Source organism: Barbus barbus (assembly GCF_936440315.1).
Source record: "Barbus barbus genome assembly, chromosome: 14".
NCBI lineage: Eukaryota > Metazoa > Chordata > Actinopteri > Cypriniformes > Cyprinidae > Barbus > Barbus barbus.
In genome coordinates, this window is record NC_136742.1 from 12,483,220 (window position 1) to 12,510,173 (window position 26,954).

The following is a 26,954-nucleotide window of genomic DNA, read 5'->3' on the forward strand; positions in this document are numbered from 1 at the left end:
TATAAATAGTGATATCTTGACAGTGTTGTGACCTGACTAATGCTGTAGTGAACTAGGACCATTTCAGAGGCTGATAGCAGTCCTGTCTTATCATGTTCTCCCCAGTAACATAAACCTCAATTACTCTGGAGGGACAGTTTGGTTAGTTTGTAAATAGCTTTAGATAAAAAGCTTCCAATACATTGTTATAACCCCAGTTCAGTTATTTGTTCCTTTCCTATCTGTCCTGTGCAATGCATACATTAAAAATCATATCCCAAAAGAAAGAAAGAAAAAAAAAAGCTCATATCCCAGGTGTCCTCTGGTTTCCATTTTCACCTTGATCTCCAGTGGTGTATCAGCTGGCATTCTTCCAGCAGCCCTAAAAGCCTGGTTTCTGAAATATGAAATCTGGAACATTTTGTTTGTAGGACCTTGTCATGACCTTGGATGAAAATGGAATCACAATTTCCTTGAGCTGAGGTCTTGAGCCTAATGATTAGCCTACCTGGTATAGTTTTTGTGCTACTTACAGAAATAAAGTCAGAATTTATTGTTGGAATGTCTAATTTTACCTTAATTTTGCTAATTTTATCTGATCATTATAGCTTTCTCAAGCTCATATGTGTTCCACAGAAATATTACCTGGAAGACTGGTGTTAGTTTAATAATATGTAGATGGTGGTTGGTGTGTGATTCTAACAAGGTATTTAAAAAGTACTGAATGTGAACTCAAAGTGAATATTTTAAATGATCATAGTAGTTCTTCAAACTAAAATTAAAAAGAAAATAAATTCCTGAAGTCCTAGTTTAAAATAGTAAAAACATTTAGTTACTCTGTAGATATTAAAACAACACAGCTACTGGTATATAGACAGTAGTGAGCTAGTATGACATCGCCCTTTACTGTACGTTTGAACTCCATGCTGAGGATGCACAACCAGGAAAATATAAAACCAGGAAGAATAGATAACATCTTAAACAAATCACGAGGTATACCGTTTCATACAAAATTATTTTGAGACTTCATAATCAATCATGTGTATTAAAAAAAAAAAGTCCTTTATTGTCAAGTGATGATTTCATTAAGGACCCTTTTGGCTTATGAAACATGGTGTGACATTTAATTAATACTATTTTTGTATATGACAAATATCAGAATTTAGATATTTTTTTCATTTTAAGATACCAAACCGAAATTAATACTGATTTAATTATGTAACAATGTACATTGCATACAGTCAGTTCTGTGACAAAAAACAAATAAAACAGTAACACTCTTAACAAGGGCTTGTAACTGAATGAACTCACAGCTCTAAAAAACTCCACAGAATTGCTGATGCTTCACTTGTATGATTTACTTGAATGTTTAGATCAGACCACACAAGGATACAGTTTATTGTGCCATTCAATAGTAATATGCTTTGCAAAATAGTTTATGTTTTGCTAAATTAGTTTTGTAGCTATAGGCTGAATAAAGTTTCATAAATCACGGTGGAAACATTTAAAGGGAAGTGTGGAAAAGAGGAAGTGATTCTTGCAAGGTTAAGACTTGGACACACAGGATTAAAGTCAACTTTGTATTTAATGACGGTTGTAATGTACCAGAAAATGTTGAGCATGTCATTTTGCGGTGTAATAAATATAGTGCAGAGAGGATCATTTTACATGACAAGATGTATGGATTAAAAATGGATGGAATTTGGAAGGGATTTTAGGAAGGAATGAGAAAATGAGGGATTGCTGTAAGGCTTTATTTATTTTACTAAGAAATACAGGATTAGATCAGAAAATATAAGGTTATAATTCAAAAGGAAAGGAAATAAAGAGGAAGAAAAGAAAGAGGGAAAAGGAAAGGGAGAAGGAAGGGAGGAAAACGGGAAGATATGGGAAAGAAAGGAGAAAGGGAAAATAAAGAAAATAGCCTAAATTAAGAATATATAGTTTTTTTTTGTTTGTTTGTTTTTTTAACTAAAGTATATAAAACTCTGTTACACACTCCTGTAGAGTAGTATGTGGCGGTATGCACCTATAAATGCTGGTTTGCGATCCGCCATTAAACTAAAAGAAGAAGAAGAAAGTTTCATCGGAAGGCGCTCAAAACATGTTTATCAAAATTACGCTAAAAAAGAAGCCAATAATTAAAGTAGAAATATTACATATTTAAGCACCTCTGTCAGTACATGTTTTGCTTAGATTGTAATTTAGTTATATTTTTTTTATATATTTTTTATAGTTATCAGCGGCTCGCCGAGACGTTTATTTTGAAAACATTCCTTTAGCTTGAACCATCATGACGCCACTGTCTGGCAGCCATTTTGTAGGTCACGCCTACCGGAAACGGTGTCTGCACCTGCACCGACAGCAGAACCGAAATCGAAGGAATCCCGGCCGAGCCCCGTCACGTTTCGCTCGTCTCTCCCACTCCCATCCCAGTCACCGCGGTTTCCTCTGCGGCTCGAGCGCATTTTCACGCCGCCGTGTCGGAGGACTGACCGCTGGAGCGTGGGGGGATTTTCCAGAGAGAGAGAGAGAGAGGGGGGAAGAGGGAGGAAGGGCAGGTCCCTCATCATCATCATCACTTTCACTCCCTTCATCATTTCCAAACATCATCATCATCATCAACGCGACGAGGCGTGTCTGCGCTTACTAGAAACACACCGGAACAGTTAAACCAGCAGCAGCACCGAACAAAATGCATCGCGTTGACCGCACGCCGAGCCCGGACGCCGTTTGATGTAGCACGTTTTATTATTTATTTATTTATTTATTTTTTGATCTGGAAATTTCTTGACTTTGTTGCGAGCACTGCGGCCTTGCATCCAGCTGAATGAACGATGCGGACTTTACCAGCACCCTGATTTAGCAGCGCATTTCCCACGGATGACCGGTTCACCGCGCCAAACTACGTCTCTTTTCTCCGATCTGAGTGTTTTTATGGGAGTGACGGATAGCTAGTAGCCGAGATAAAATGTGGAAGTGGAGGCGGCTGATGCGGTTGTCCAACCGCTCCTTAATGGCCTTCATCTTTTTCTTCTCCATGTCCACGACCTGCCTCTACTTCATCTATGTGGCTCCCGGAATAGGTAAGTGTGTCTGATAACTCATTCATCACTGCCTCCAGATACTGATCATCACCTCCCAAACAAGCACTATGACAGGCTGTGCTTAAAAACCCTGCCTAACTACATAGCCGATGTGTTTAGAGCCCACAATTAAATCAGATTTGGCCTCTGACTCCACCATTTAATGGTTTATTGCTAGGTTTACGCCCTCCTTAGCCAACAACTGTTCTGTCCAAGTTTGTGTATTTGAGGTATACTGAATTATGGGCCGTTATTGTGTTCATGTAAAGCTCTTGTTGGTTCTGGGCCTATCATAAACTTCATTACTAGGGGACGTTTATTTCCCCCTCAGCCTAATTTATCAGTTTTAAAAAGAACAGAAGTGTATGCGTGAAGAATACAGTAAACACCGCTATAACCGTGTATGGCTGCTTATTAGCACATGGTTTCTTTAAAGCAAAGCAGTATTTGGTGTGAAGTATACCATCGTAACTGGTGTCCTAGTTCTAATAAGAATGAAGTACAACATCTGCAATATTTTCATTATAAATCCTGTTTACTGTAGTACAGGAGTCTTCAGTGTTTTTAAGGGTAAAGGACCCTTTAGGTGACAGAGACATGGAGCAGGGACCCCTGATACAAAATGTGTCAAGCTACATATAAACCATACAGCCTTCGATATTAATAGAAACTAACCATATTATGATTAAAAATAAATATTATGTTATGTGTGTATTATGTTTAGACAATAGTTCAGAACTATGCACATTATTGTCGTTGCACATGCATCACTGCCTAGGCTACTTTTTATTGTTAAAATTGAGATTTATGCATCATAAACAACAACATGTGGAGATAAATATCACAATTCATTAGTTTGCATTATTTTAATGGATTTGCAGAGTTATACATTTTAATTTTACTGTGAGATGGACAATTTAGAATCAAACATGAGTATCTGAAATTAGTGAGGGTTTTCTAATAAAGTGCAGATGTAATATGTAAGCATAACAAGAATTGCAATGTACAGTGTGACATTTAAGATTATTATATTACCTTTACAAATCATTGGAATGGAATTTAAAAATATATATTGATACGGATATCAATAAATCAATCAATTAAAATCAATAAAGTTGTCTACACTGCATAATGAATCTCTTACTTGCATCGTGTCGTTGTGTTAATGAGAGACGATTGGCGAGAGAGAGCATAAACTCATCACTGAACAAAATCTCCGGCGGTTTGAGCGGTGAGTGGATTCTAACATCTCTGATTGGCCATCGCGTTCAAAGAGCTCAACACACATTTCTGTGATTGGCTTCATTTCTCACCGGTGCTTATATTTAAAATGGACTTTGTGTTGTTTTTTTTTCCGTTATAAATTTTGCAACAAATTATTTGTGATCAAATATTAATTGACGGACCCTTTGCTGTGCTGCTGCGGACCCCCGGTTGAAGACCCTTGCTGTAGTATAATATATATATATATACCCTTCTGAAAAAGCATACTTTCACATTTTTATTACACAAATAATATTCTTAAGAACTGAATGTTATATTCTTGGGCACATAAGTGCATGTTATTTACAATAAAATAAAAATGATTACTTTATATTAAATGCAGTTAGTTTAACTTTGGTTGGACTTTTTGCTTTTCATATGTCTTTTAAATATGCTTAAAATGTTCTACCGAATACACCAAGCATTTATGGTAATGTAAAATATACTTCAGTGTCATTTAAAACGTATGTCATGTATTCAGATATACTCATAATTACACAATTACACTTCACAAGAATGAAGTTGCTATTTAGTTGGTTTAAAATATATTAACTTTAAATGTTATATCAAATAATGCAGTGCAGGCAAAATTAAAGTCTTGTTGACTAACATGCTAAAGCACAAATGTTGACACAAAAATTAAGACACGGTGTAAAATGTACTTTAAAGTAATGTTTATTTTGGCATTACTACAAAGTGTTGAACAGTCATGAAAGTGTACTCTCTTGTATCGGATGCTCTCACAACTGAAGTGTATTTTAACCCATTTTCAGTTTGTCTTGATTTGCTTAACTTAATGTCTACACGAATGTTGTTGCTTATAACAAGCTGTAATAAATAACTTTCAGCCTGACTGTTGTTGTACCTATAGACGTTTGAAAAAATAAGGGATTTCACAGCCTTCTTGACAATCACAGTTTTGTGTTGATTTGTGGACATGAAACCGATCTCTCTTCGGTGTCTATGCTAAAATCTTTATCTAGAAATCCAGGCAACCCTCCCAACACATGCCACTACACCGACAACACGCAGCCAAATCCTGTTTAATAGCTCTTGCTGTGTTTGTATAATCAGTGCCCAAGAAAGGTATTGTTTTTTCCTCACCGTTGTTTGACCGGCCTTCACTGGACTGTGTCTAATGTATGAAGAGCTCTGGGCGGTTGGGAAGAACCAATGTGTTTTTTTTGTCCCTAGGCTTGGAGTTAATTTTTTCTACCATTAATGGCTGCTGTTTATATTCTGGCTTTAAGATTTGTATCAGCACTGGGAATCTACTTGCTGTGGTGCAGTTTCCACATAGCAAAGCTGTTTTTTATAGATATGACAGCCAAATAAACCTTTTTTTTTCATTTCTAGATTGTATTACAATTTTTTTTTGTTTTAGAATTGCTGTTATTGCAGCAAAAAGGGGACAAACTCCTTATTAATGCTCATGGGTTTGAAATGAAATGGTAAATAATCAAAAATGGGTGTGGTGTTCGATGTCCATATACTTTTGGCCACTTTTGACATATATATTTGTTTAATTTGATTTAAAACCAAAATATAATTAAATTTATATGTGATAGATGCAGAACATTGATACGAATAATGTTTAAATTTTACACTATTTCTGCAAAATGCACTGCAAAATATTAGAGGGCGGGTGCATTCACACTTGCATTTGTCTTCTGTTAATTGTTAAGTTACGGTTATTGGCCACTGCTGATAATGTTAAAATATATAAATGTCATCTAATTTATGGCCTATCACTAGAATTTACAGGCAAGAACAACTGATTATTGTTGTTATACCCTGTAAACCGTTTATATTATATATTTGTAAAACTTGTCCCTTATATGCAGTAACCAAAAGATGTTCTCATTTAGATTGGTCTACACATATGTCATGAGTTTACACTTATGTGCTTATATAGTGTTTCCCATCAGAGGATGTGACACTCTGTACAGACTTCCCTCTATACCTATAGTTGAAATTCAGCGGTAGACATTTTGCTGATCTTGGTTCATTTCTCCTCATATATGGAGTTAGAAATGTTGGTCTCAGGAATGCTGACGTAACCTTTGTGTAATAGTTCAATTAAAACTGCATTACACTGACAAGAACCAAGGCTAAACCACCGACAGCCATTGATGCTTACAATGATAGGAGCTTGTAGTTTCAACATTTGCCATTTTCTCCCAATGCTGCTTTTAAGAGCTTTTCTTTGAGATGAAGAGATCATTCAAAACAAAAGCCTTCAATTTGTCTGTCCGGTTACAGTTGTTTTACGGTGTGGATATTTGCATATTTCTGTTATGGTTACATATTTGATTACATACTCATATACACGTCATTTGGGAAATTCATTACACCTCCTCTCTCTCTCTTTCTCTGTTTCAGTCAACACATATTTCTTCATGGTACAGGCTCAGGGTATCATGTTACGAGACAATGTGCGGACCATTGGTCACATGATCAGACTATACACTAATAAGAACAGTACTCTCAACGGCACAGGTAAGAGTGAACATCTTTTCATTGTAACTTTGGCCAGAATGATCCTTATTAAACTGAACACTATTGCAAAGGCCCAGGTATACTTAATTTTTTGCTTTATGTAGCGCACAGTTGAACTTGCAAGTCTTTCAATGTGTACAATATTAACACTATTAACTTTAAGCGTGGATGAACACGCTTACCTAGTGGACTTTTGTTTTTGAGTGCTCAAATCATTAGCACATGCACTGCTGTCCACGTGGATGTATAAATCAATGAAAATCATGATGGAAATTACACCATGCAGACTGTCCACGACTGTCCTGTTTCTTGGCTTCAAAGTCAATTTGACCTTATTTCCTCACTTAATGAATGTCCCTGGTCTCACTGTGAAATATTCATCAATGTTGTTCCACAACACACAAAAAAACAACAATAATAATAAAATAAATTTAGTAACTTAAAAATGTTCTGGTGTTATAGACTCTACTGTTAATGATCTTAACCAATATTGACACTATTGACACTCTCATTCAAATTATTCACTGTCCAGTCAATTCCCAGTGGATAGAATCAAGTGCCATCCCACATTCTATATCATTGAATATCATTTTACTGAAAAGTCATGTTTTATTAGATTGTGCTGGTTTTAACTATGGATGCAATGATACAATTTTTTCAGAACTGATCCGATCCCAAAAATTCTGAGTATCTGCCGATACCGATCCAGTCCGATACCAGCACAGTTTTTAGTTTTTTTTAGATCGATGTAGAATTTCTATACTTCTGTGTGTTTACCTGATCGTCACTCTTTGGTGTGTTAAATACAATCTACTACATATAGATAACTTCATTTTAATGAAAAATAACAAATGAAAAAATCTATCATAATTGATGACAAAAAATACTATTATAAACTAGGTCAGTGGATAATTTAGCAGCAACAGATACTCTAGAAAAATCACAATTTTATAAAACCTAGTGAAACATTCTTATTTTCAAATAAAAGTGAATGTGTATTACTAAATCTGGTAAAATGGTATACATTGCTCTTTGTATTGTTGTAAAATAAATTTTTGAAAAAACAAACAAATACATTTATATATAAATATATACTATAAAATTAAAATACATTTCTTTTAAATCTATAGCAGAGTAATGAAGGCAGCAACATATGATAGATAGGACAGAACAAGAAAGACTATTAATAATCTTTCATTGCGCAAAAGTATAATACGAAAGGCTCCAATACAGAGCGGCACAAAGCGCTTATGCACATATGCGCTTATGCGTAGGCTGCGCAACCCTCCGAGTCCGCACAGAAAAGTACAAAGGAAAAAGATATTGATGCGTAGTGTATTAAATCTGTGTTAGTTTATTAAGCCTTTTCTTTTAAGTTTTAAACCTCAGTTACTGTGCACTCTTGAAGAGGGTTTGACTGTAGTAACCGAGCGTGACACGCAGTTTAAATGCTGAATGGAGGATGACAGACAGCCGCGGCGGAGAGAAGAGTTTACCTGAACTTGAATTTCACGACTTAAATATTCATCCATACCTCATATTAAACTATGGAACAGCTTCAGAACAATTGAAATATAGTGCAAGAATTTTATGGTGCTTTATAATGTTTTTGTGCATTTAGTGGGGCTCAACAATAACACCGAATAGTATACTCACACTCTGCAGAAAATGACCGTATCGGAGCCGATACCGATCCTGAGTATCGGATCGATGCATCCCTAGTTTTAACCCTGTGAGAGAAATTTATTCAGTTAACTCTTAAAGAGATTTTTAATAGAGTTAAGTCAAGTTAGAGTTTTTAGCAAAAAAACCTTATGTAATTCAGCCATAAGTTTTTCCCGCCATGAAAATAGCCATAGAAGCTGGCATGGCATTAGACACAAACAAATAAACTGATAAATAAGTCACATTATGGAAATAAACTGGGAATAGCAAGTCACATTGAATCTAATGTGTATCTGTCTGTCTTCTTTTTAACAGATTATCCAGATGGAAATAACTCTAGCGAGTATATCGCTCAGCCAACCACATACCTCCCTGAGAACTTCACATATGCTCAGAACCTGCCCTGTCCCGAACGGTTACCTTTTATGAGTAAGTGTCTTGAGTTAAACAGTGCCTTTGTTTATTTGACTCAGAAATTATTTGAATATTGTTTGGTTTTGCTATGCTAATGATGCAATATTTAAATAAGCATGCAAATGCACTAAAGGGAACAAATATTGGGTAGACTAGTTTGCTTTAATTAAACTGACTTTTTTGGCCCTGAAATTGCATGCTTTCCCACTATATAGTAGATACAAACAGTATGTGAAAAGACTCATCTGTATGAATTCACAGTATAAAATAGTTTGTTAAAAGTACTTAAATGGTTACTAGAGGTCGACCGATAGTGGATTTTACCGATACCGGTTGCTAGGTTGGCCCACACTGGCCGATACCGATTAATTAACCGATAGTTTTTAAAATGGATACTGAACGAAAACTAAATAGAGCTTTACTATTTTTACAAAAAGCAGTAACAGTACTGAACCATACTTTGTAAATGAATAAAAATTTAGTATTAATATTAATTACTATATTGATTATTAAAGTTAATTCATACTAAGGTTAAAAGAAGAAACTTTAAAATTAAAAAATGAAGCCTATTATAAGAGTAAATGTTTAAATGAAATGAACACTCTAACAAGGAACAATACTTCTACAGCTTTCATTAATGTTACAAATGGACTCTTATTGTTAAGTATTACCATTTAATTTCAAAAGTCATGCTTAAAGATGACTTGGGTTGGGTACCGTTCACATTTGAACCGATATGGTACCAGTATTGGTATCTGTAATTCGGTACTGGTACCCAACGGTACCTTTTTTCTGTACTTTACTCTCTGTGTAACAACAACAAATATTTAATTCAGTGAAAAAATAAGTCCAAAACTCTCAATTTTAACAGTTTGAACAATAGGGCCCTACAATTTTTTTTTCTTCCAGAAATTCTTGTTTTATTTTTTCTGATAATCAAATGAAGGCATGAAACATTTATTTATCTTTAATCAAATGAAAATGAAACCCTTTTATTTTTTGGCAAATAAACAGAGTTCTACTGTTAAAATTAATATATGGTAGAAAAATTGTGTGAATATTCCTTTAAAAAAGTTTTAATAATAATTGTATTTTTTTCTGCAATTAAGTGGTTAAATTATTTTTATCATTTAATTGCGTTATTTAAATTTGTCAGTAAATGGAATATATCAAGACGTACATTATACTGTACAAAAGTTACATGTTAAACCGCACTTTTATTTTGACAGGTTGCCGTGAAGTTTCTGTGTGTATACCGTATGATATGATGCTAGTTTTCTCAAATGAAAGGTAAAATTCTCATGAAGTGACTCTCACAGCCTGTAAGTTCATGTGTTCATGTAGTGAGATGCAGAGGCCGAAAATCACCGCGAGCTCACGCGTACTTCAGTATTTGTGAAATAAACAAAACCGTGTCTCAGCCATTCATACATACCGAGGCTAATGGAACATGCAGGATTCATATTTAAACCGTCTTTTTGCATTTTTATATTCACATACACTAGTTTGTCGCGATTCGAATTAAGTGACAGACCTTCTTCTATTCATCCAAAAATTTACGAATTCCATTGCATTCCGCGCTATAGAGTAAATTCTGTTTTTATGAATGGACTCCACCATCCTGTCTGCATTTTCGCGTAAACTGTATGACCCTAGAAATGTAAGAACACTTCAGAACATTTCGGTTTGCCCTGTGTGTTGTGTTTTAAAGAGTTGCAGGGGTGACATCATGTCACAGGGTCTCTCTCTCGCATGCGCCCAAATGCGTTCTCAAGTACCGAAATGTGGTGATTCGGTACTCTGTAGTACTGACACAATTCGGTCCGTACCCTTAAAAGTACGGAGTTTGGTACCCAACCCTAAAGATGACCATCTTGAAATACCTACACAAGGCCATATTAAAAGTACATGCACGGGTTATTGATATTGTATGTGTACTCACACATTTTATTTGCTGCTATTTTAGAACACTGCATGATTATCTAATCAAAATATAAAAACAAATATGCAAGTGACACACTGTGCAAAAGCGCAGCGCTGCATCTCGGAGAAGCCACAGGTATCGCACACACAAGACGCGTCACGTTCAATTCATGCAGCGGTCTAAAATTGTTTATTTACTCACCAAACGGACATAAGTTTGCTTCAAGAATGAACTATGTGGCATAAAGGAGTTTGAAATTCGGTGTTTAAAAAAACAGAGCAAACGGAAAGAGAATTACTATATTACAGCTCTCTATATGAAGCATACATACTGTATTAGAGCCACAGAAGGACAAACGTTTTGCTGAAAAATGCACAATACACAATTTATAGCCTAGGGTGAAGTCATTATGTACATTAACAATGATTTGGGACAAATAGGCTATAATGTTATTTAATGAAAAACTATGTGAATGGCGCTCTGTTCTGCGGCAGGATTTTCTGTCGGCTGCATTTAAATGCGCGTTTGAATTTCCCCGCTCTGTGCAGCGCGCTGTCACATGCCAAAACAAAAAACATGTGCTGTCAGTGATTTCCGCCTCCAGGCCGCTCTCGTCCTTTATAATGAGAGCAGACCATTCTCAACCACTCCAGCAACAGACGCAACACGGAGAACTATCGGCATGGATTTTTGCTGATAACCGATAGTTCCGCAAATCAACTATCCGTGCTGATTAATCGGCAAAACCGATGAATCGGTCGAGCTCTAATGGTTACTACTTCTGGTGAGATTTTGAAGTTTGCATTCAGTGGGCATCTCATGAGGCCACAGCAGAGAAGTTGTGAATGCCAATGAAACAATGCAACTGACATTTGTATGACATGTTTCCATCCACCTATTGTTATGCGCATTTTGGAATATTGCATAAAAAAACGCTGGATGGAAACGCCAAGATGCGCATAAATTCTAAAAATGTACATAAAAAACTTATGCGCACATTTGAGTTGGATAAACTTTTTATCCGATAAGAAAAAATGCACGTAAACTAGGATGGAAACACAAATAAATTCCTCCATGCTTATCAAAAAAGACTTTGCGCTATGAGACAGGATAACTTAACTAGCAGCGGACCGATCTCATTCACAGCATCTGAAATGTTGTTTTGGTCGTTCTGAAATGCCTGAGCAAAGTCTGTCATCAAAGTATTTCTGTATAATTGTCTTACACGACTGCGTTCCCAAACAGCAGGCATTCACCTCCGAAAGCAATGATCGCATTGTGTGATGAATAGCATGATGCATGATGAATAGATCATACTTTTTAAAACAGTTTTAAAATAATTACTTATTTAAAAGTAGTACCTATTCAGAGACATTTTTCCTATATAGCTCGCCGTTCATTTTTTGCTAAACTTCACTGTAAAAAAAAAAGTTGTTTCAACTTAAAATAATTTCTTACCCCGCTGACTTGAAATTTTTAGTTTATTCAACTAAAATATTCCAGTTGCCCCTTAAATTAACATTGAGTAACTTAATTTTTTTTTAGTTTAGTTAACTTGAAATTGTAAGTCAGCGGGGGTAGCAAATTATTTCAAGTTGAAACTACTTTTTGGAACTTTTTTTTTTTACATTGTTGGTGCAGTTCATTATGGTATTGCCTCTCCTGTGAATACCATCTTGTGCTCCGTTCTAAACAGACTTAGAATGCAGCATAAAACAGCGTTTGTTTGGGGAGTGTGCCTATGGTGCCTCCTTAAAATTTCTCTAGCCATTTAGCTTTTTAATCTAGACTTCTCAGGTTTAATATGCTTTTTATCTCATTCGTCTGTGTGAGGCACACCAATCACATTTGGTGTGCATTTTTTGGCTAGTCTTCACACACTTTTTCAGGTTTGCATTTCTTAGCACTAAGTTACTAAGAATTAATTTTTTTTTTTTTTTTTTTTGCTTAGTTTCTTGCTGTTTTTCCTTGCAGAGGGTCAGATGGAAGTGAACATGACAGAGGTTCCTATGGAGGAGATTGAACTGAAGCTCAAACATCTGGACATTCAATTTGGAGGCCACTGGAAGCCCAAAGATTGCAAACCACGCTGGAAGGTGTGACATTGTTGTAGTTACATTATCAAAAAGGCTATTCAGCACATCAGCATGACTGCTTTTGTGGTTTTCTCACTTGCTCTCTCTCTCTCAGGTGGCCATTTTAATCCCCTTTAGGAATCGCCATGAGCATCTTCCCATTCTCTTTCAGCACCTCGTCCCTATGCTCCAACACCAACGCTTGCAGTTTGCCTTTTATGTCATTGAACAGGTACACATACACATACCGGCATCCACCGATGATCTACTTTAGTAGTTTGAATTTGACTTCAGTGTGCCAGTATCATGTACCAATGATTGAGAAAAATCAATCAACAATCTTTTTTTTTTTTTTTTTCAATCCTTTGTTTTCAGATGGGTACTCAGCCGTTTAACCGTGCCATGCTGTTTAACGTGGGCTTTAAAGAGGCCATGAAAGACCTGGACTGGGACTGTGTGGTGTTTCATGACGTCGATCACATCCCAGAAAACGACCGTAATTATTACGGCTGTGGTCAGATGCCTCGTCACTTTGCTGCGAAGCTTGACAAGTACATGTACATGTAAGTTAGTCATCACTGATGCAGTTTTACTCTATTCTCTTTTCATTTCATTACTATTACCCTCCTTTTTTGTCACTGTTCTGATTGCTTAACATTTATTTTCCTTATTGCCCAGCTCTTGATGTTTCAGGTTTTGAATGCAGCTAAGTTGAGTTCAGTTTGTTTTCAAAGTGTGTATTTCAAAGAATTCGAGACTTGTGTTTTCAACAATTCTAGTGGTGTGTTACAGGGTTTTTAGGTCGTATTTGTGAGTGTGTAAACTCGCTTGATGTTATCCACCATCTGTAGATCCTTGCAGTTCCTAATGTATATAACCAATGTTTGTGTTTAGTTAGTTGGAGTGTTTGAGATTTTATCTTTGTAATTAATCTAAAATTAGCCTCCATACGTTCATGCCATAGTTAAGACTCTTTTGATTCTTTACATTTCAAAGAAATGTTGAAACATTACCCCTTTCCTCATTCATCCAATCCATAATGTCTGTCCAAAACATTTTGATGGGCCTTGGGAAACCTAATTTGTTTGTTTTTTTGTAGACGTTAAGGACCTGCAGAACACTACAGTTCCTTAAGTTCTCGTCCTGCTGTATCTGTAGTAAACGGCAAATGCAAGTGTGTGGTTCATCCTTTTTTTGGTTATTCACAGCAGTTCATAGAACTTTGATGTTAGGCAGGACTGAAAAGCTTTAGGGACATGCAGATTTTAGGACTATTTGTTATGCAGATTATGTCATTTGTGTAATGAGGTGTAAACACAGCTCTAATTGCCTCTCAAAAGTGTTTGAGGTAGTTGGAGAATTTACCCTTGTTTTGCATGTGACCAAGGACTGATTAAAGACCCCGTGGTGCAGCTTTGCTTTGGTTGACATTGAAAGGATGGTTGTTCCTCTGAACATATTCTGGTTGAAGCCAAAACTGCTTTGCAGAATCTGCAAGGAAGTAAATATGTGCTGTATTTCCTTATCACCATGTGACGTAGTCTGACAGTCTGTGCTATTAAAGGACTTTTTTTGTTGCCTATTGCTTTCAAGTGATTTCTGATGGTAAGGTTTATGTTTATTCTTTTTATTTTTCTCTTGTCCTTGTTTTTTAAGAATGTTTTACAAATGATGGCATATTTGTAGTTTAGTTTGCTAAGTGTTGAGTGTTTGTGTTTTCAGTCTTCCCTACAATGAGTTTTTCGGTGGAGTCAGTGGACTTACTGTTGAACAATTCCTCAAGATCAATGGCTTTCCCAATGCATTCTGGGGCTGGGGCGGAGAGGACGATGACCTCTGGAACAGGTCAGTTGTGTTTAATTAGTAGTATGTGTTTATTCGTAAGACCAGCATAAGTCTTTTTTTACTTTTGTAAAACAAGCAATTGTTGCTTCTCCATGATGTTGATGCACGATGCTGTCGAAAGTAATTGTTATCATAAACATGTTGATGAAACACAAATATGTGTGTGGGTTTCTTGTTCTTAGGGTACATTACGCAGGTTTCAACGTGACCAGGCCAGAAGGTGATATTGGGAAATACAAATCTATCCCCCATCACCACAGAGGAGAGGTGCAGTTTCTGGGGAGGTCAGTGCGCACACACATACGTAAACACCAATATATTAACTAAAATAAACTACCAGCAACGATGCATTAAATTGACCAAAAGTGACGGTAAAGGCTTTTGCTTGGTTTACTTGCCCGACCAGACAAATAGCCTGATTTAAAATTTAAGTGACAAAAAGTAATCAGCGAAGCATCGAAATGAGAATTATTCTTCTGATTTTATTACATTCAGCATAAACGGCAATTGATATTGGATAAGTTAGTGTATTTCTTTTATCAAGGTCGCGCTGTCGAGGCTCACGCTGCCTGTCTCTTTGTGAGAGACGTCTAACATTACACAAATGAGCAACAACAACAAACATGAATCTAGAAACACACTGGTATAAATTCAAAATGTTTAGTTTATTCATAAAATTATGTAGTTAAATGACATCAGGGCTCGACAGTGCGAGCATTTCACTCGCATTTGCGACTAAAAATAGATGTGTGCGAACTGGAAAATGTATTTAGGAGCACAAGTGCGAATACAAAACAAAATACAAAACAGCCTAACTTATACAGTAGCCTATAACAAACGTATTAATTTATTCTGTTTATTTATGGAAAAATTGCGATGCAGCCTCATGTGATTACTTTAGAACTTTAAAAAGGCAACGGTTTAATTTAAATGAGCACAGATGAGAAGAAAAGCGGAGCGAGTTAAAGTGAAGACGCGCTGAATGACGCACATTCACCACTAGAGGGCGCTGCCGCTGCCGTTACCCCGGTAACCCAGTAAATAAATCAGCTGCACTACTTTCCTAAAACTGTGTAAATAATGTTTCACACTCACAGTCATTTAGATATTTATATTCGCTTTAGTCTTCACAATAGCATCAAATAATTCTTACTTAAAGACTTAATGAGCTATTTATTTTCAAACATTTTTTCTAAGCTAAAACATGGCCCATCCACTGATCTATAATAGAGAACAGCAGGCCTATCTATATATCAACGACTGATTCGTTATTATTGTTCAGTAACACAAGTTCCATTAGTTAACATGAAAAAAACAATGACTGCATTTATTAATAATGCTATCTTAATTGCAACTTAATAATACATTATAAAATCAAAAGTTGTCTTAATATAATTCAATGGAGCTAACATTAACTAACATAGTTGTATTTTTTATTAATCAACATTAACAAAGAATATTAACTACTGCAACAATTAGCTATTGCACATTTTTAGTTAATGTTAACCTGCTTTAACTAATGTTAACACATGGGACCTTACTTACCTATTGTTCTTTCGTTCATTTGAACAATCTTTTGCACTCTAATCTTGAAACACTTGTTTACTTTATATTTTTATGTATTTTTTATAAAAGTCTTTTAGTAAATTATCTTTAATAAAGTTATTTAACATGTTAGGAGGACAACACTTTTTTCACTTAGAAATTATATATTGTGATTTAAAAACAAAAACATATACCGTGACAAAAGCTTCAATGATTATTGTGAAAATTTTATACCGACACAGTTTAATAGGATTATAACTAATTACATAATTAGCCTATTAAATAGTGTCTGAAGTAAAATTATTTAAGAACCTTGTGTACTTTCTGTATTCTGATAAATTAAACAATTGTGCTTGTAAATGTCTCTTTGTATCCCCTTATTAAGCTAAAACACCTAATTTGAAAAATTTGCATTGCGCCCCTAAATTTTTTTAATGCGCTCCTAAATTTTTTGACTTAGGAGCACATGTGCTCCTTGGGGAAAAGGTAAGCGTCAAGCCCTGGACATACCATGACAAGGGGGCAATTTTGCTGAATATTTCATGATTGCAAATGTCACATTGGTTTTAGTTCAATAAACAAGTAGTTAAGTAGTCAAGTATTTATTACGTTACTTACATTTTAAACACAATATTTAGTGTTTTGTTCTATTTCGCCAACGAAAATAGTTCCAAACAAAGATCAGCACATTCTCTAAGCAACACTCGGCGGTGTTTTGTTTACTGAATGATTCCGTGTTTTGAACGAATCGATAGACTCCCTCATTAAATGACTTGCCTCCACCTGCTGGTGGTTCAGTACGTTTAAAAATATGCATTTCCCCCACCAACATTTATTATTTGTATATCCAAAAATGTATTTAAAATATTAATCTCATAACATAATTTATTGCAGTTGTAATTTTTCAGGGTAAATTATCTAATCTGGCTGGCAACAGGCCTATAGTGTATATTGAATTTAATGATTAATTGTAATTATTTAACATGAAAGATGCATACATTTAAAAAGGTCGAAAAGGGCCTTTGTAAAGGTCAAATAAAATATGCAGATTGTATGTAAAAGCTTAAAGAACACTGATGAAAATAATGCTTCAGAATAAATTGTTTACGCCACCAAAAATCTTAGTGATGCAGTATATTTGTGGGGATATTTTGTATGGAATATTGTCTGCTGATATGAAAAGTTAACGGTATATCATTGTAATAAATATCATTTATGACAGCAATGATATTTTATTTTATTTTTACGTTAAATGCATCAAATATTACATAAATGTATGTAATATAATGTGTATTTCCATTACGGGTTTAGGTCTTAAATTTCATTTAAGGTGGTATTATTCATACCAGCAGAAACCCTGATGATTTCTGAAGGATTCCCAAAGAAAAGTTACCTTTTTCAAAATATTACCTTTTTCGCTTTATTTTAATCAAATAAATGCTGCTTTGGTTAAAAGAGACCTTTTTCAAAAACAAAGAAAAAGTCTTACCAACCCCAAACTTTTGAATGGTTGTTATATAATATAATTACCCCAAACAATGTCCAAAGTAGAGGCTTAACACATTCAAAGATGTTTTTAACAGTCATGGAAATAACAAAACAGACTTATTATAAATAAGTCTTAATTAAAAATTTGAACTAAACCACTTTCTTCCTCAGTCTCCCTTCTTTTTTTCCCCAATTTTGGAGGCTAGTACTTCAAGAACTAAGATTTGGAAGGAGGAAAATGGCTTTCTTGTCACTGTTCTGTTCAGTCTTTACCTCTGACCTGCTTACACTTGACCTGACCTTAAACAAAAGTTGAATTCATCTGTTTCTGTGTAACCCAGAGCGGATTGATCTACGTGTGACAAAAACATAATTGCAGTCATACATGTATAGATCTTTGCGTATTGTAGCATATTATCTCAAGGACACACTAACCCCCGGTTCATCTCGCCTCCCCTCAGGTACAAGTTGCTGAGGTACTCTAAAGAACGACAGCATCTGGACGGCTTGAACAATCTGCAATACTCTCCAGAGATCTCTCTGAGCAGCCTGTATAAGAACATCACGGTCAATCTGAATCCTGAGCTGGCCCCCATAGCGGAGTACTGACAGGCTGTGACCCCCGAGTCAAAAAATGTGATGTATCGATGCCAAATGCCCTTAAAAAACAGGAGTGAGTAGGGCAGAGGCCTGTCTAATGCACAGTTAGTTGCGTGACGTGAGTGTGCGTGTATGTGTGCGATTACTAGATCATATCTGTGAAAGTGTATTAGCGTGACTGCGTGCGTTTAATTGCATGTTCCTATGTCCAAGCTGGCTTTAGCGAATCAGATCACAACACATTTCAAAAAAGGGGGGGAGTGCCAGCGTCAACAAATCAGATGTTTACTGCAAAGCCTTAATTGAATTTTATAGGCTATCAAACTCTGTAGATCCAGTCATCTGTGCTTACATTGTAGAAAGCTTGGTTCTACATTGCAACAGCACTCTTGACGCCAATAGACGTTTTGTCATGTTCTGTTAGTATAATTCTTTTTTTTTTTTTTTATACATATCTATAGTTTTTTTTAAAGAGAAAATTGTTTAGAAGATGTCAATGCAGTTTAAATGGATGTATTTTAAACCTGTCCTTCACTTCAGATCGGTTTGTTCTTGTATTACGATATACATTTCACCTTGGTGGTGTTTTTTTTTTTTTTTTTTTTCTCTCTCAAATCCCATGGCTATACAGAAGGCTGTGACAAGTTGCATGCATGACCCAGACTCCCCTGTAAATATCTGGCCTTCTAAATGATGCTTTAGCTTTGTCCCCCAAAAGACGCCAGTGATTCCAGTGGAAACACTCTTCTTTTTGGCAGCTATTTGTTGATTTTGAGTTCTGTTCATTTTGTTAATGATTTTTTTATATCTTCAGTGGTTTGGGACACGACAGATGGACAAAAAATATCAGCGATGACCATAGAATGCAGGAAACTGGATGAAAAATGACACAGATATCATTACTTGCTGCATGCCTTAATTTATTTTGTTACGTGATTATTTTGTCTTAAACTTTTATTTTTAGTCATATTGAATGTTTTTTTGCTTTCGCTTTTGTTAATAGCTTAATCATTCTCATGTCTCACTTTTGAAGTGCACTCCACAGTAGTGAAAGAAGATGTGATTGAAAGGATAGCGAGGTGTTTACGAGACAGGTCGTTCGCAGGAAGACCTGGTGGTCAGTCGGGTTCGCAGCTGCTAAAGCCAAGACACCCTTTGCAGGGTTTGGCGTGTGTCTCAACCTGTGTGTTTTTGTCTGTTTGTGTGTGTGTGTGTAGCTCTCGGTGTGAAGTACTGGGTGACGTTGCGCTCCGGTAGGGCCGAGATGAGAGAGCGATGTCGCCGTTGCTCTTGAATGGCATTCGGAGTACACTTGGGCCATGACGACTTTATGCTGTTAAAGTTTCGAGCATTACAAGCTGTTGGAAAACTTTTTGTTGGTACATGTTTGCCTTTTGTATATAATATTAATTTGTTGGTGTTGTCGATATAACATTGTTGCATTAATTTTTTTGTGTATATTTTAAGTTATCATATATATGTCCTAAAACTGCTGTTTCATATCCTCTCATGTTGTATCTGTGTGTCCACAGAATTACATATCGAGGGCGAGATTTTGTCAGTGACGTAGTTTGCGACACGAACTGGACTTTCTGACACTTAAAGTTGAGCCACACTCGCACCTCACAGAATTGCTTTATTATGCCTGCTTTCAAGGCTTTTTTGTTGGTTCTTTCCATCTGCGTGTCTCTGTGGTGTAGATGAGCCATGGTCGTCTGAATGCATTGTCTTTTTCTGAGTGGATGTCGTCTTAACACTAGTATGGTCTCCTCCCATTGATGGTGTCTCTGACATGATCTCCAGTGCCCAGTCTGTTGTTTACAGTCTCTTCTTAAACCATCAGACTTACAGTTGGGTCTAATCAAACCTGTTTACTGTGGTTACGGGTTACAAAAAACCATTTGACCAACTTGAATCAAAGAATACTGTCATATAATATACTGAATATGATATGAAGGTTACTGGTGCCAAAGTCCGCTTTTCCTTGTCCGTTTTGCTCTCCTCATCTTTCAGCATTGGATAGGGAAATGTAGCTCTAGGACATCAGCTCAATCTAAACTTTTCGATCCAGTCACTTTGAGTGTTTTTCGACATGCGTGAGTTTGTGTATATGTGGTCACATTCATGTGTAGTCCAGTGTGAGAGGATTGCTGTAGAATGACATTAAACGCGGCTGAAAAACTCCTTGCCTCGCTTTTACACCGCACAGGGCCAACAAAATTTGCATAAGCAAAGTTGACATCAAATGGGCTATTGGTTTACGCCCTGTGTTCATGTTGAAGCAGCTGGTGTGAGATATAACCACTTAATAGGTGTTGTTTAATGTAAAAAATAGGCATTTTAGACTTGGTTTTGGCTTTCGAAGAGGGAAGTGTGGCTTATGAGCACTAGTTTCCAGAATGCTCAAATAAACGAGTATCATTCCACCTTCACAGTTCACTGTTTTTTAGTTTTGCAGGCACTTTAACAGAGTAACGATTAGTCTTATGCTGCAATACGAAGTCAGATAGGCCTTAGCTTTTGCACCACAGCGAAAAGTTTTTTTGGATCTACAAATTGGGACTGAAATTACACACTATTCTTAAAGTAAGGTGGGTTGCAATATGAATACTGAATGTTAAGTTTTTTTTCTTTTTCTTTTGTGGTAGTGTAATGCCCTGTTCCCCTGATACTGAATTTTTTTTTTTAAACATACCGGTGAGACTGCTCTGGTGTGTTTGGATCTGGTGGTTAGTCAGTCGTAGCTTTTGAGGAAGCTTTGTTCAGTGCTGTCTGCTAATTTAGATTAATCTCATCTCATTTTTCACCCCAAACCCACCCCTCTCATAGCTGCCCCATCCTGTTCAGCTGTCTGAAAAATATCCAGAAGAAATAATAGAGAATTTTAAAAGATGATTTATTCACCATTACAGATCTGTAATGTGTAGAGTGTTACATTTTTGCAGTATTCATATTTGTGCCTTGATTTTTCTTTGTTACTGAATTTTTCATTTTCGCATTGTTTGAGATGTGCAGTGGGGTGTGTGTGGATGGTGTTTTAAAATAAAACTGGGTGCACATTTACATTTTTCTTTTACTCAAAAGTTTTTATTTTGATCTGGAGCTGTGTCTTTAGAACTGAAATGTCCGCTGGTCATTGAATGGGAACTGAAAAACATGAAGATCTCCTGTGTTTGCGCTTCTCCGATGTTGAGGGTCCACTTTAACTGTAACACCAGTATGAGAAACAGAATGTCTTGAGATGCCAGCCGCTTTGAATGACTTGTACAATCCTGGTTCCAGATTTCTTTTTTGTTTTGTTTTTGTTGTTGTACCGGTCTCTTCACTGCGTTTCGCTCTGTAATGATCATTAAAATACTTTATAGTTGAAAACTTATTCAAGAGTCTAATCTCTTTCATTGGTTTGAGGGAAAGTGGGTTCAATCAGGGTCCAAAATGAACACTTGCCAAGCTCCCAAATGCAAGTAAATACTGGCTTGGGTGAATTAAGTTATTCAGTATTAAGAAACTGCAACATAATTCATGGTTTAAGTCAAAGCGAATAACTGTCATATTCTTGATGATGTGATTAGTGTGTGATTCAAATGTCTTATACTCTACAAATTATTTGGCAACACTTGAATTAAAGCCTTTTATGTATAATGCATTATAAAAGTATTAATAATGTAGGTTGTAATGCATTATCATTTCATACATTAAAGCAAACTGCATTGAAACGTTTAAAGGTTTGTTTGTCGTGTTTAAATTCATTATACTTTCTAAATGTATAATACAATAAGTGTATTTGTGTTATGTACACAATTATAATGTATTTATGAGATCATACAACAATGCATTATATGGTGCATCAAAAGGCATGATTAATGCATTAATACTACTATTATAATGCATGGTATTTAAAGGCTGTAAGTAAAGTGTTACCAATGATTTTAAAACAGATTTTTATAATACAAGAAAACTGCATTTATTAAAAAACTGCAAAAATGTCATGGCTAGTGAGTAAGATATATATATATATATAAGATTCACAATATTAGTGTTTTTAATGTATTTTGAACACACAAATGCAGCTTTTGTGAGCATAAGAGACTTAAAAAAAAAAAAAAACATCGTAATGTTTCCAAACTTTTGACAGGACAGAGAATTTTATCAATCGAACTGGCATTGCAAGGTGTGACAAATGCATAATCTTGGACCCTGGATGTAAAGTAATGTTTGTGTGTCGGTTGTTGTGTGCTGTCACTCGTGTGCTTTGACGACCACAGCTGTTGTGGTGTACGAGAAGGGGCTTAGAAGAAGAGCCAGAGTGTAATGACGATGCCCCTCGGCATGAGCCTCAAACACCACCTGCAAAAAACACCAAAGAACCACTGAGAAACACAAAGCATATCTGGAAGATAAACGTGTCTTTACATGCATGTGTATCTGTTAGTGCCTGTGTGCTCAGTATGTTTGTGCATGTATGCATGTGTTGTCCTTGAATGCTCTGTCCTCTTATCTAAAACTGTCCATTACTGTGTCTATAGAAAACAAGATATAGGATCTTAAATATTTACCTCCCCACAGTTAATGTAGCTCTTGGTTCACATCCAAGACAATCATTCAGGTTATTAATATACAAACATTTGCTGCAAAAACAGCCTTATGCAAATTTAGTAGGTTGGTGTTATAAATAACAATACAAAGTAGTCCCAATAATAAGGGGGCTATGTGCATTCTTGTGATTTAGGTACCTTGGTAACAGTAACCCTTCACTTAGCAACCATTAAATGCTCATGAATATAGAAGCGCCATCAAAGCATTACATACATTGGCCACCTGGTGAAAAGGTGTACGACCCTCCGCCTTCCAGTAGGCTTTAGTGTTAAACTCCACCCGATACACGCCAGGAGTGAACTCCTCCTCCGTGATCAAGCTGTGCACCTCTCCAGTCATGTCCACTTTCCTGTGTGAGAGGAAGAGCTCATTAATGATAATGACAGTGACAGGAAAGAGGAACCATGACGATGTGACTAAAATAACAATATGCAGAATAGAGAACAGAGCTGTTTGCCCTATACGAAGTCAAAACCACAGTAATAGAAACTGTGTTTGTGTGTGTATGTGTATATATATATATATATATATATATATATATATGCAACAGTCACAGTTAATTTTTCTATATTTGAACTAAATCAGTGTTATTTTAGTATAATTAATATACTGTAGTTTTTATTCAAAATTAGATTGTTTATATATTTTCTGTTTATATATTTTCTGTTCTCATATTAAAGTTTTTTTAGTTCTTAGTATTTATATATATATATATATATATATATATATTTATTAGTTTTAGTTTAAATATTTAATTCATAAATATATATACAGTATATATGTGTGTGTGTGTGTATATATATATATATATATATATATATATATAAACAAAAATGGGTCATTTTACTATTATTATATTTTTACTTTATTATTTATTTATTATTATTATTTTGTTATTGTTGTTGTTTTGTTTGTTTGATTTTGCAGTTTTTATGGTTTTAGATTTTAGTTAACAATACTAACCCCACTATCAATTTTACTTAATGTTTTATTTATTTATTTATTTATTGGAACAGAGACCATTATCCCCTTTTAACAGTTCAGTATATATTCTCACTGAAGCATCAGGTTAATATTTGACATCATTGACGTAAAATACTTATCCATACAAATTATTAACATGATTTGATTCTTTATAACATTTATTAGAAAATCCTCCATGAACTGTTTTTAACATTATTGTCCCAAAGACCCCGGGTAACATGAATAAATAAATAAAAATGTCATTACTGAGGTCAAATTGAGCCCAAACAGAATGAACGTTAATACAGAACTACAATGGATCGTCCACTGGGTTCTAATTAGGTCAGATGAAAAACCTGAAATGTAATTAATGTTATTAATATAATTATGTATTGCATCAAAAGTCTTTATAGAGCTTGACGGCTAATGTGATCTTACCCACTGGCAATCTTTTCCCATGTCCCACCTTGATCTTGGCGATAGACATCCAGAACTATATTTCCAGCGGGAGTCCCTTTCACAGCATCCAGGATTTTTACTGTCAGCGGGCAGAGAACATCTGATCCACCATGAAAAGCCTGGAACACAGTCAATGTGCACAGAAATGCTCCTAAGTTTTGTTCAGTCCAAACATGGTGCTTAGTCTTTCTGTATCTCATTTAGGTCTGATAACAGAACCTTGTGTAATAAAAATAGAATCTTATCTTTAGATGAATAGCTTTGTTGTATTCCTTATTATATTATTAAAGCATCTGCAAAAGTTAAATAATGGAAGCAGCTGCAACAGCTCTGAGCCGTTTGTTAGGTCAGTGACCACCTGGACGTACAGCTGTGTATATGTGTGTTTTCCCAGTACAGAGTTTACTGCAGCACTTTGTAGCATGGCAGAACGCAGATAACATTGCGACCCATATGTTAGACTGTCCAACAACTGAAAGTACCTTGTCTCACCCAGAAGGGGACAATTTAGGAGACATTTTATCTTTCATATACATTTAATAGATATTGTGTCACTGCCAAGTTAAATATAACTAAAAGGTGCCATAAAAGATTTCAACCGCTTCCTCTCTCCAAAATTCAATCCTCCAAAGACCTGAACAAGCAAGCAATTCTGATTGGCTAATTTTCATATTATTAAGAACCCAAACCACCTTTTTACAGCCTTTTTGTGTTGTATGCACGTCTTGTGTGATCTCTCAGATAATTCACTTTTTTGTGATTCTCAGAAGTGGAAGCTGTCATAGTTTGGTTAACTTTTATAGTGGTGAATATATATTTTTGTGCTCCCATTTGCTTCAGTAGCAAAACTAAAAAATACATGATAGAATTTCTATACCAATGAGGGAAGAAAAATAGCGATTGGACAAATTTGCCATACATATAATGTAATATAATATTATATATATATATATATATATATATATATATATATATATATATGAAAAGTGGATTTTTATGGGAGATTTTATTATGAATAAATAATAAATTCCATTTACACAGTTAGAACTCTATAAGAAATTATTCACGATGTACAGGGGAATCATATCATTGCACTTGCTCTTAGCCTCGAATAGGCTACTTTAACGAAAATTAATGTCAAATGTATTGCTTTTGAAAACGCGCTCCTCTTATATAGCTCTATTCTATACAACAAGCAATTGAACTTACCACTGGTGCAGATCTACAGCAGGCAAAGAGAGATGCAAGAAGCACACAAATAAATGCTTTAGCCATGTTAGAGCACAACTGCATGAGATAAAAACCCAAAATGCCCTTTATACAGCTGCCGACCCTGTCATCAGGGGTATCTGCGGTGCCCTGTTGACAGTAAATAAACAGGGGAATCAGTAACTTCGTACAATTTGGTTTATCCAGTGGAAACAATCAAGGGCATTTGCCCGTATTTAAACAACGCTCCTGTCCTTGGAATTTGTGCATTTCATGATTGTAAATTCCCAAAGCTCCTCCACTCTGTGAGAGATCCGATTTATTGCTTGTTTACTTTCTGAGGAACTTAGTTCAGGCTCACAGGGGAAATGTTTCTGGGCAGCACAAATTTGAGGGTCTGAGCTATTATTGACAGTTCAAAGAAAACAGTTATCCCTTGAGAGGCGGGTACGCACTTGTTTTTCTACATATTTTAATGTGCTAGCTGTATTGCTAAAGGCATTAAATCCCTATGTGGAGAACAGCAGAATACTTTGTCTTGGGAATAGATTCTTATCAAATGCATAACAGGTCGGGTCATACAGAAGTCATTCAGTCTCATTTTGTTTCATTCTTTTAAACAAAACTTAAATTATTTAGGCACAGTAACATGGAAATGAAAAGTAAAAACAAAGAAATAAATAAAACAGGCACTTTGTATCTGTGAAATGCTGGCTCGGTATTAGCATGCATGGAAGGTGTGACTTGAGTTCACTGTTGAAATTTGGATAATGCATGACTTTTGCATGTGTTGGGAAAACTACTTTGAAACTGTAGATATAAGCTACAAGCTAATAATAATTCAAAGTAAAACTAGTCAAATTACTGTTTTGAAAAAGCTCAACAAAATCCTACAAGCAAAAAGTAGCTAACATTGATTTCCTTAAAGGGATTGTTCTCCTAAATTTTTTTGTGTAATTCTGTGTGAATGTGTGTGACCAAACAGTTGATGGTACCCAGTGTGTGACCAAACAGTTGATGGTACCCAGTGTGTGACCAAACAGTTGATGGTACCCAGTGTGTGACCAAACAGTTGATGGTACCCAGTGTGTGACCAAACAGTTGATGGTACCCATTGCCGTCCATAGTATTTATTTTTATTATTTTTTTTACTGAGAAAGTTATTGGGGACCATCAACTGTTTGGTTACACAAATGCTTCGAAATATCCTCTTTTGTGTTTAGAAGAAGAAAGAAATTCACAGGTTTGTTTGGAACAACTTTAGGGACAGAGTTTGTGTTTGTGCGTGAAAAAAAAGACTATTCAATGATGTCATTTGGAATTTAATCAGAGCTACCCTGTTTT

The 26,954-nt window shown here is 35.6% G+C and overlaps 2 protein-coding genes across 3 annotated transcripts; one reads left to right on the forward strand and one right to left on the reverse strand.

Annotated features, from left to right (window-relative positions):
- Positions 1–2,286: 2,286 nt before the first annotated feature.
- Positions 2,287–21,758, forward strand: LOC306880438 (beta-1,4-galactosyltransferase 6-like). 2 transcript variants are annotated; one of them, XR_013785072.1, is made up of 10 exons: positions 2,302–3,065; positions 6,711–6,827; positions 8,808–8,921; positions 12,805–12,926; positions 13,021–13,137; positions 13,281–13,468; positions 14,628–14,750; positions 14,933–15,034; positions 18,245–18,456; positions 19,601–21,758. XR_013785072.1 is itself a non-coding variant. In XM_079433938.1 (9 exons), exons 1-9 carry the CDS (start codon positions 2,951–2,953, stop codon positions 18,390–18,392), a joined length of 1,146 nt encoding a protein of 381 aa, XP_079290064.1. In that variant the 5' UTR covers positions 2,287–2,950; the 3' UTR covers positions 18,393–21,758. The 2 variants fall into 2 exon arrangements, 1 of the variants encoding a protein (XP_079290064.1); XM_079433938.1 differs by having other exon boundaries at positions 2,287–3,065; positions 18,245–21,758.
- Positions 21,263–25,815, reverse strand: LOC306880439 (transthyretin-like). Its single transcript, XM_079433939.1, has 4 exons — positions 25,611–25,815; positions 24,381–24,520; positions 23,193–23,328; positions 21,263–22,730 (listed from the first exon to the last, which is right to left on the reverse strand). Exons 1-4 carry the CDS (start codon positions 25,692–25,694, stop codon positions 22,623–22,625), a joined length of 468 nt encoding a protein of 155 aa, XP_079290065.1. The 5' UTR covers positions 25,695–25,815; the 3' UTR covers positions 21,263–22,622.
- Positions 25,816–26,954: the final 1,139 nt, after the last annotated feature.

Coding starts and splice junctions, on each gene's coding strand:
- LOC306880438 (XM_079433938.1), top strand. CDS start 2,951: ATGTGGAAGTGGAGGCGGCTGATGCGGTTGTCCAACCGCTCCTTAATG. Junction 3,066..6,710: donor CTATGTGGCTCCCGGAATAG/GTAAGTGTGTCT, acceptor TCTCTGTTTCAG/TCAACACATATTTCTTCATG. Junction 13,469..14,627: donor CTTGACAAGTACATGTACAT/GTAAGTTAGTCA, acceptor TTGTGTTTTCAG/TCTTCCCTACAATGAGTTTT.
- LOC306880439 (XM_079433939.1), bottom strand. CDS start 25,694: ATGCAGTTGTGCTCTAACATGGCTAAAGCATTTATTTGTGTGCTTCTT. Junction 24,521..25,610: donor GCTGTAGATCTGCACCAGTG/GTAAGTTCAATT, acceptor ACTGTGTTCCAG/GCTTTTCATGGTGGATCAGA. Junction 22,731..23,192: donor CTTTTCACCAGGTGGCCAAT/GTATGTAATGCT, acceptor TGTTTTTTGCAG/GTGGTGTTTGAGGCTCATGC.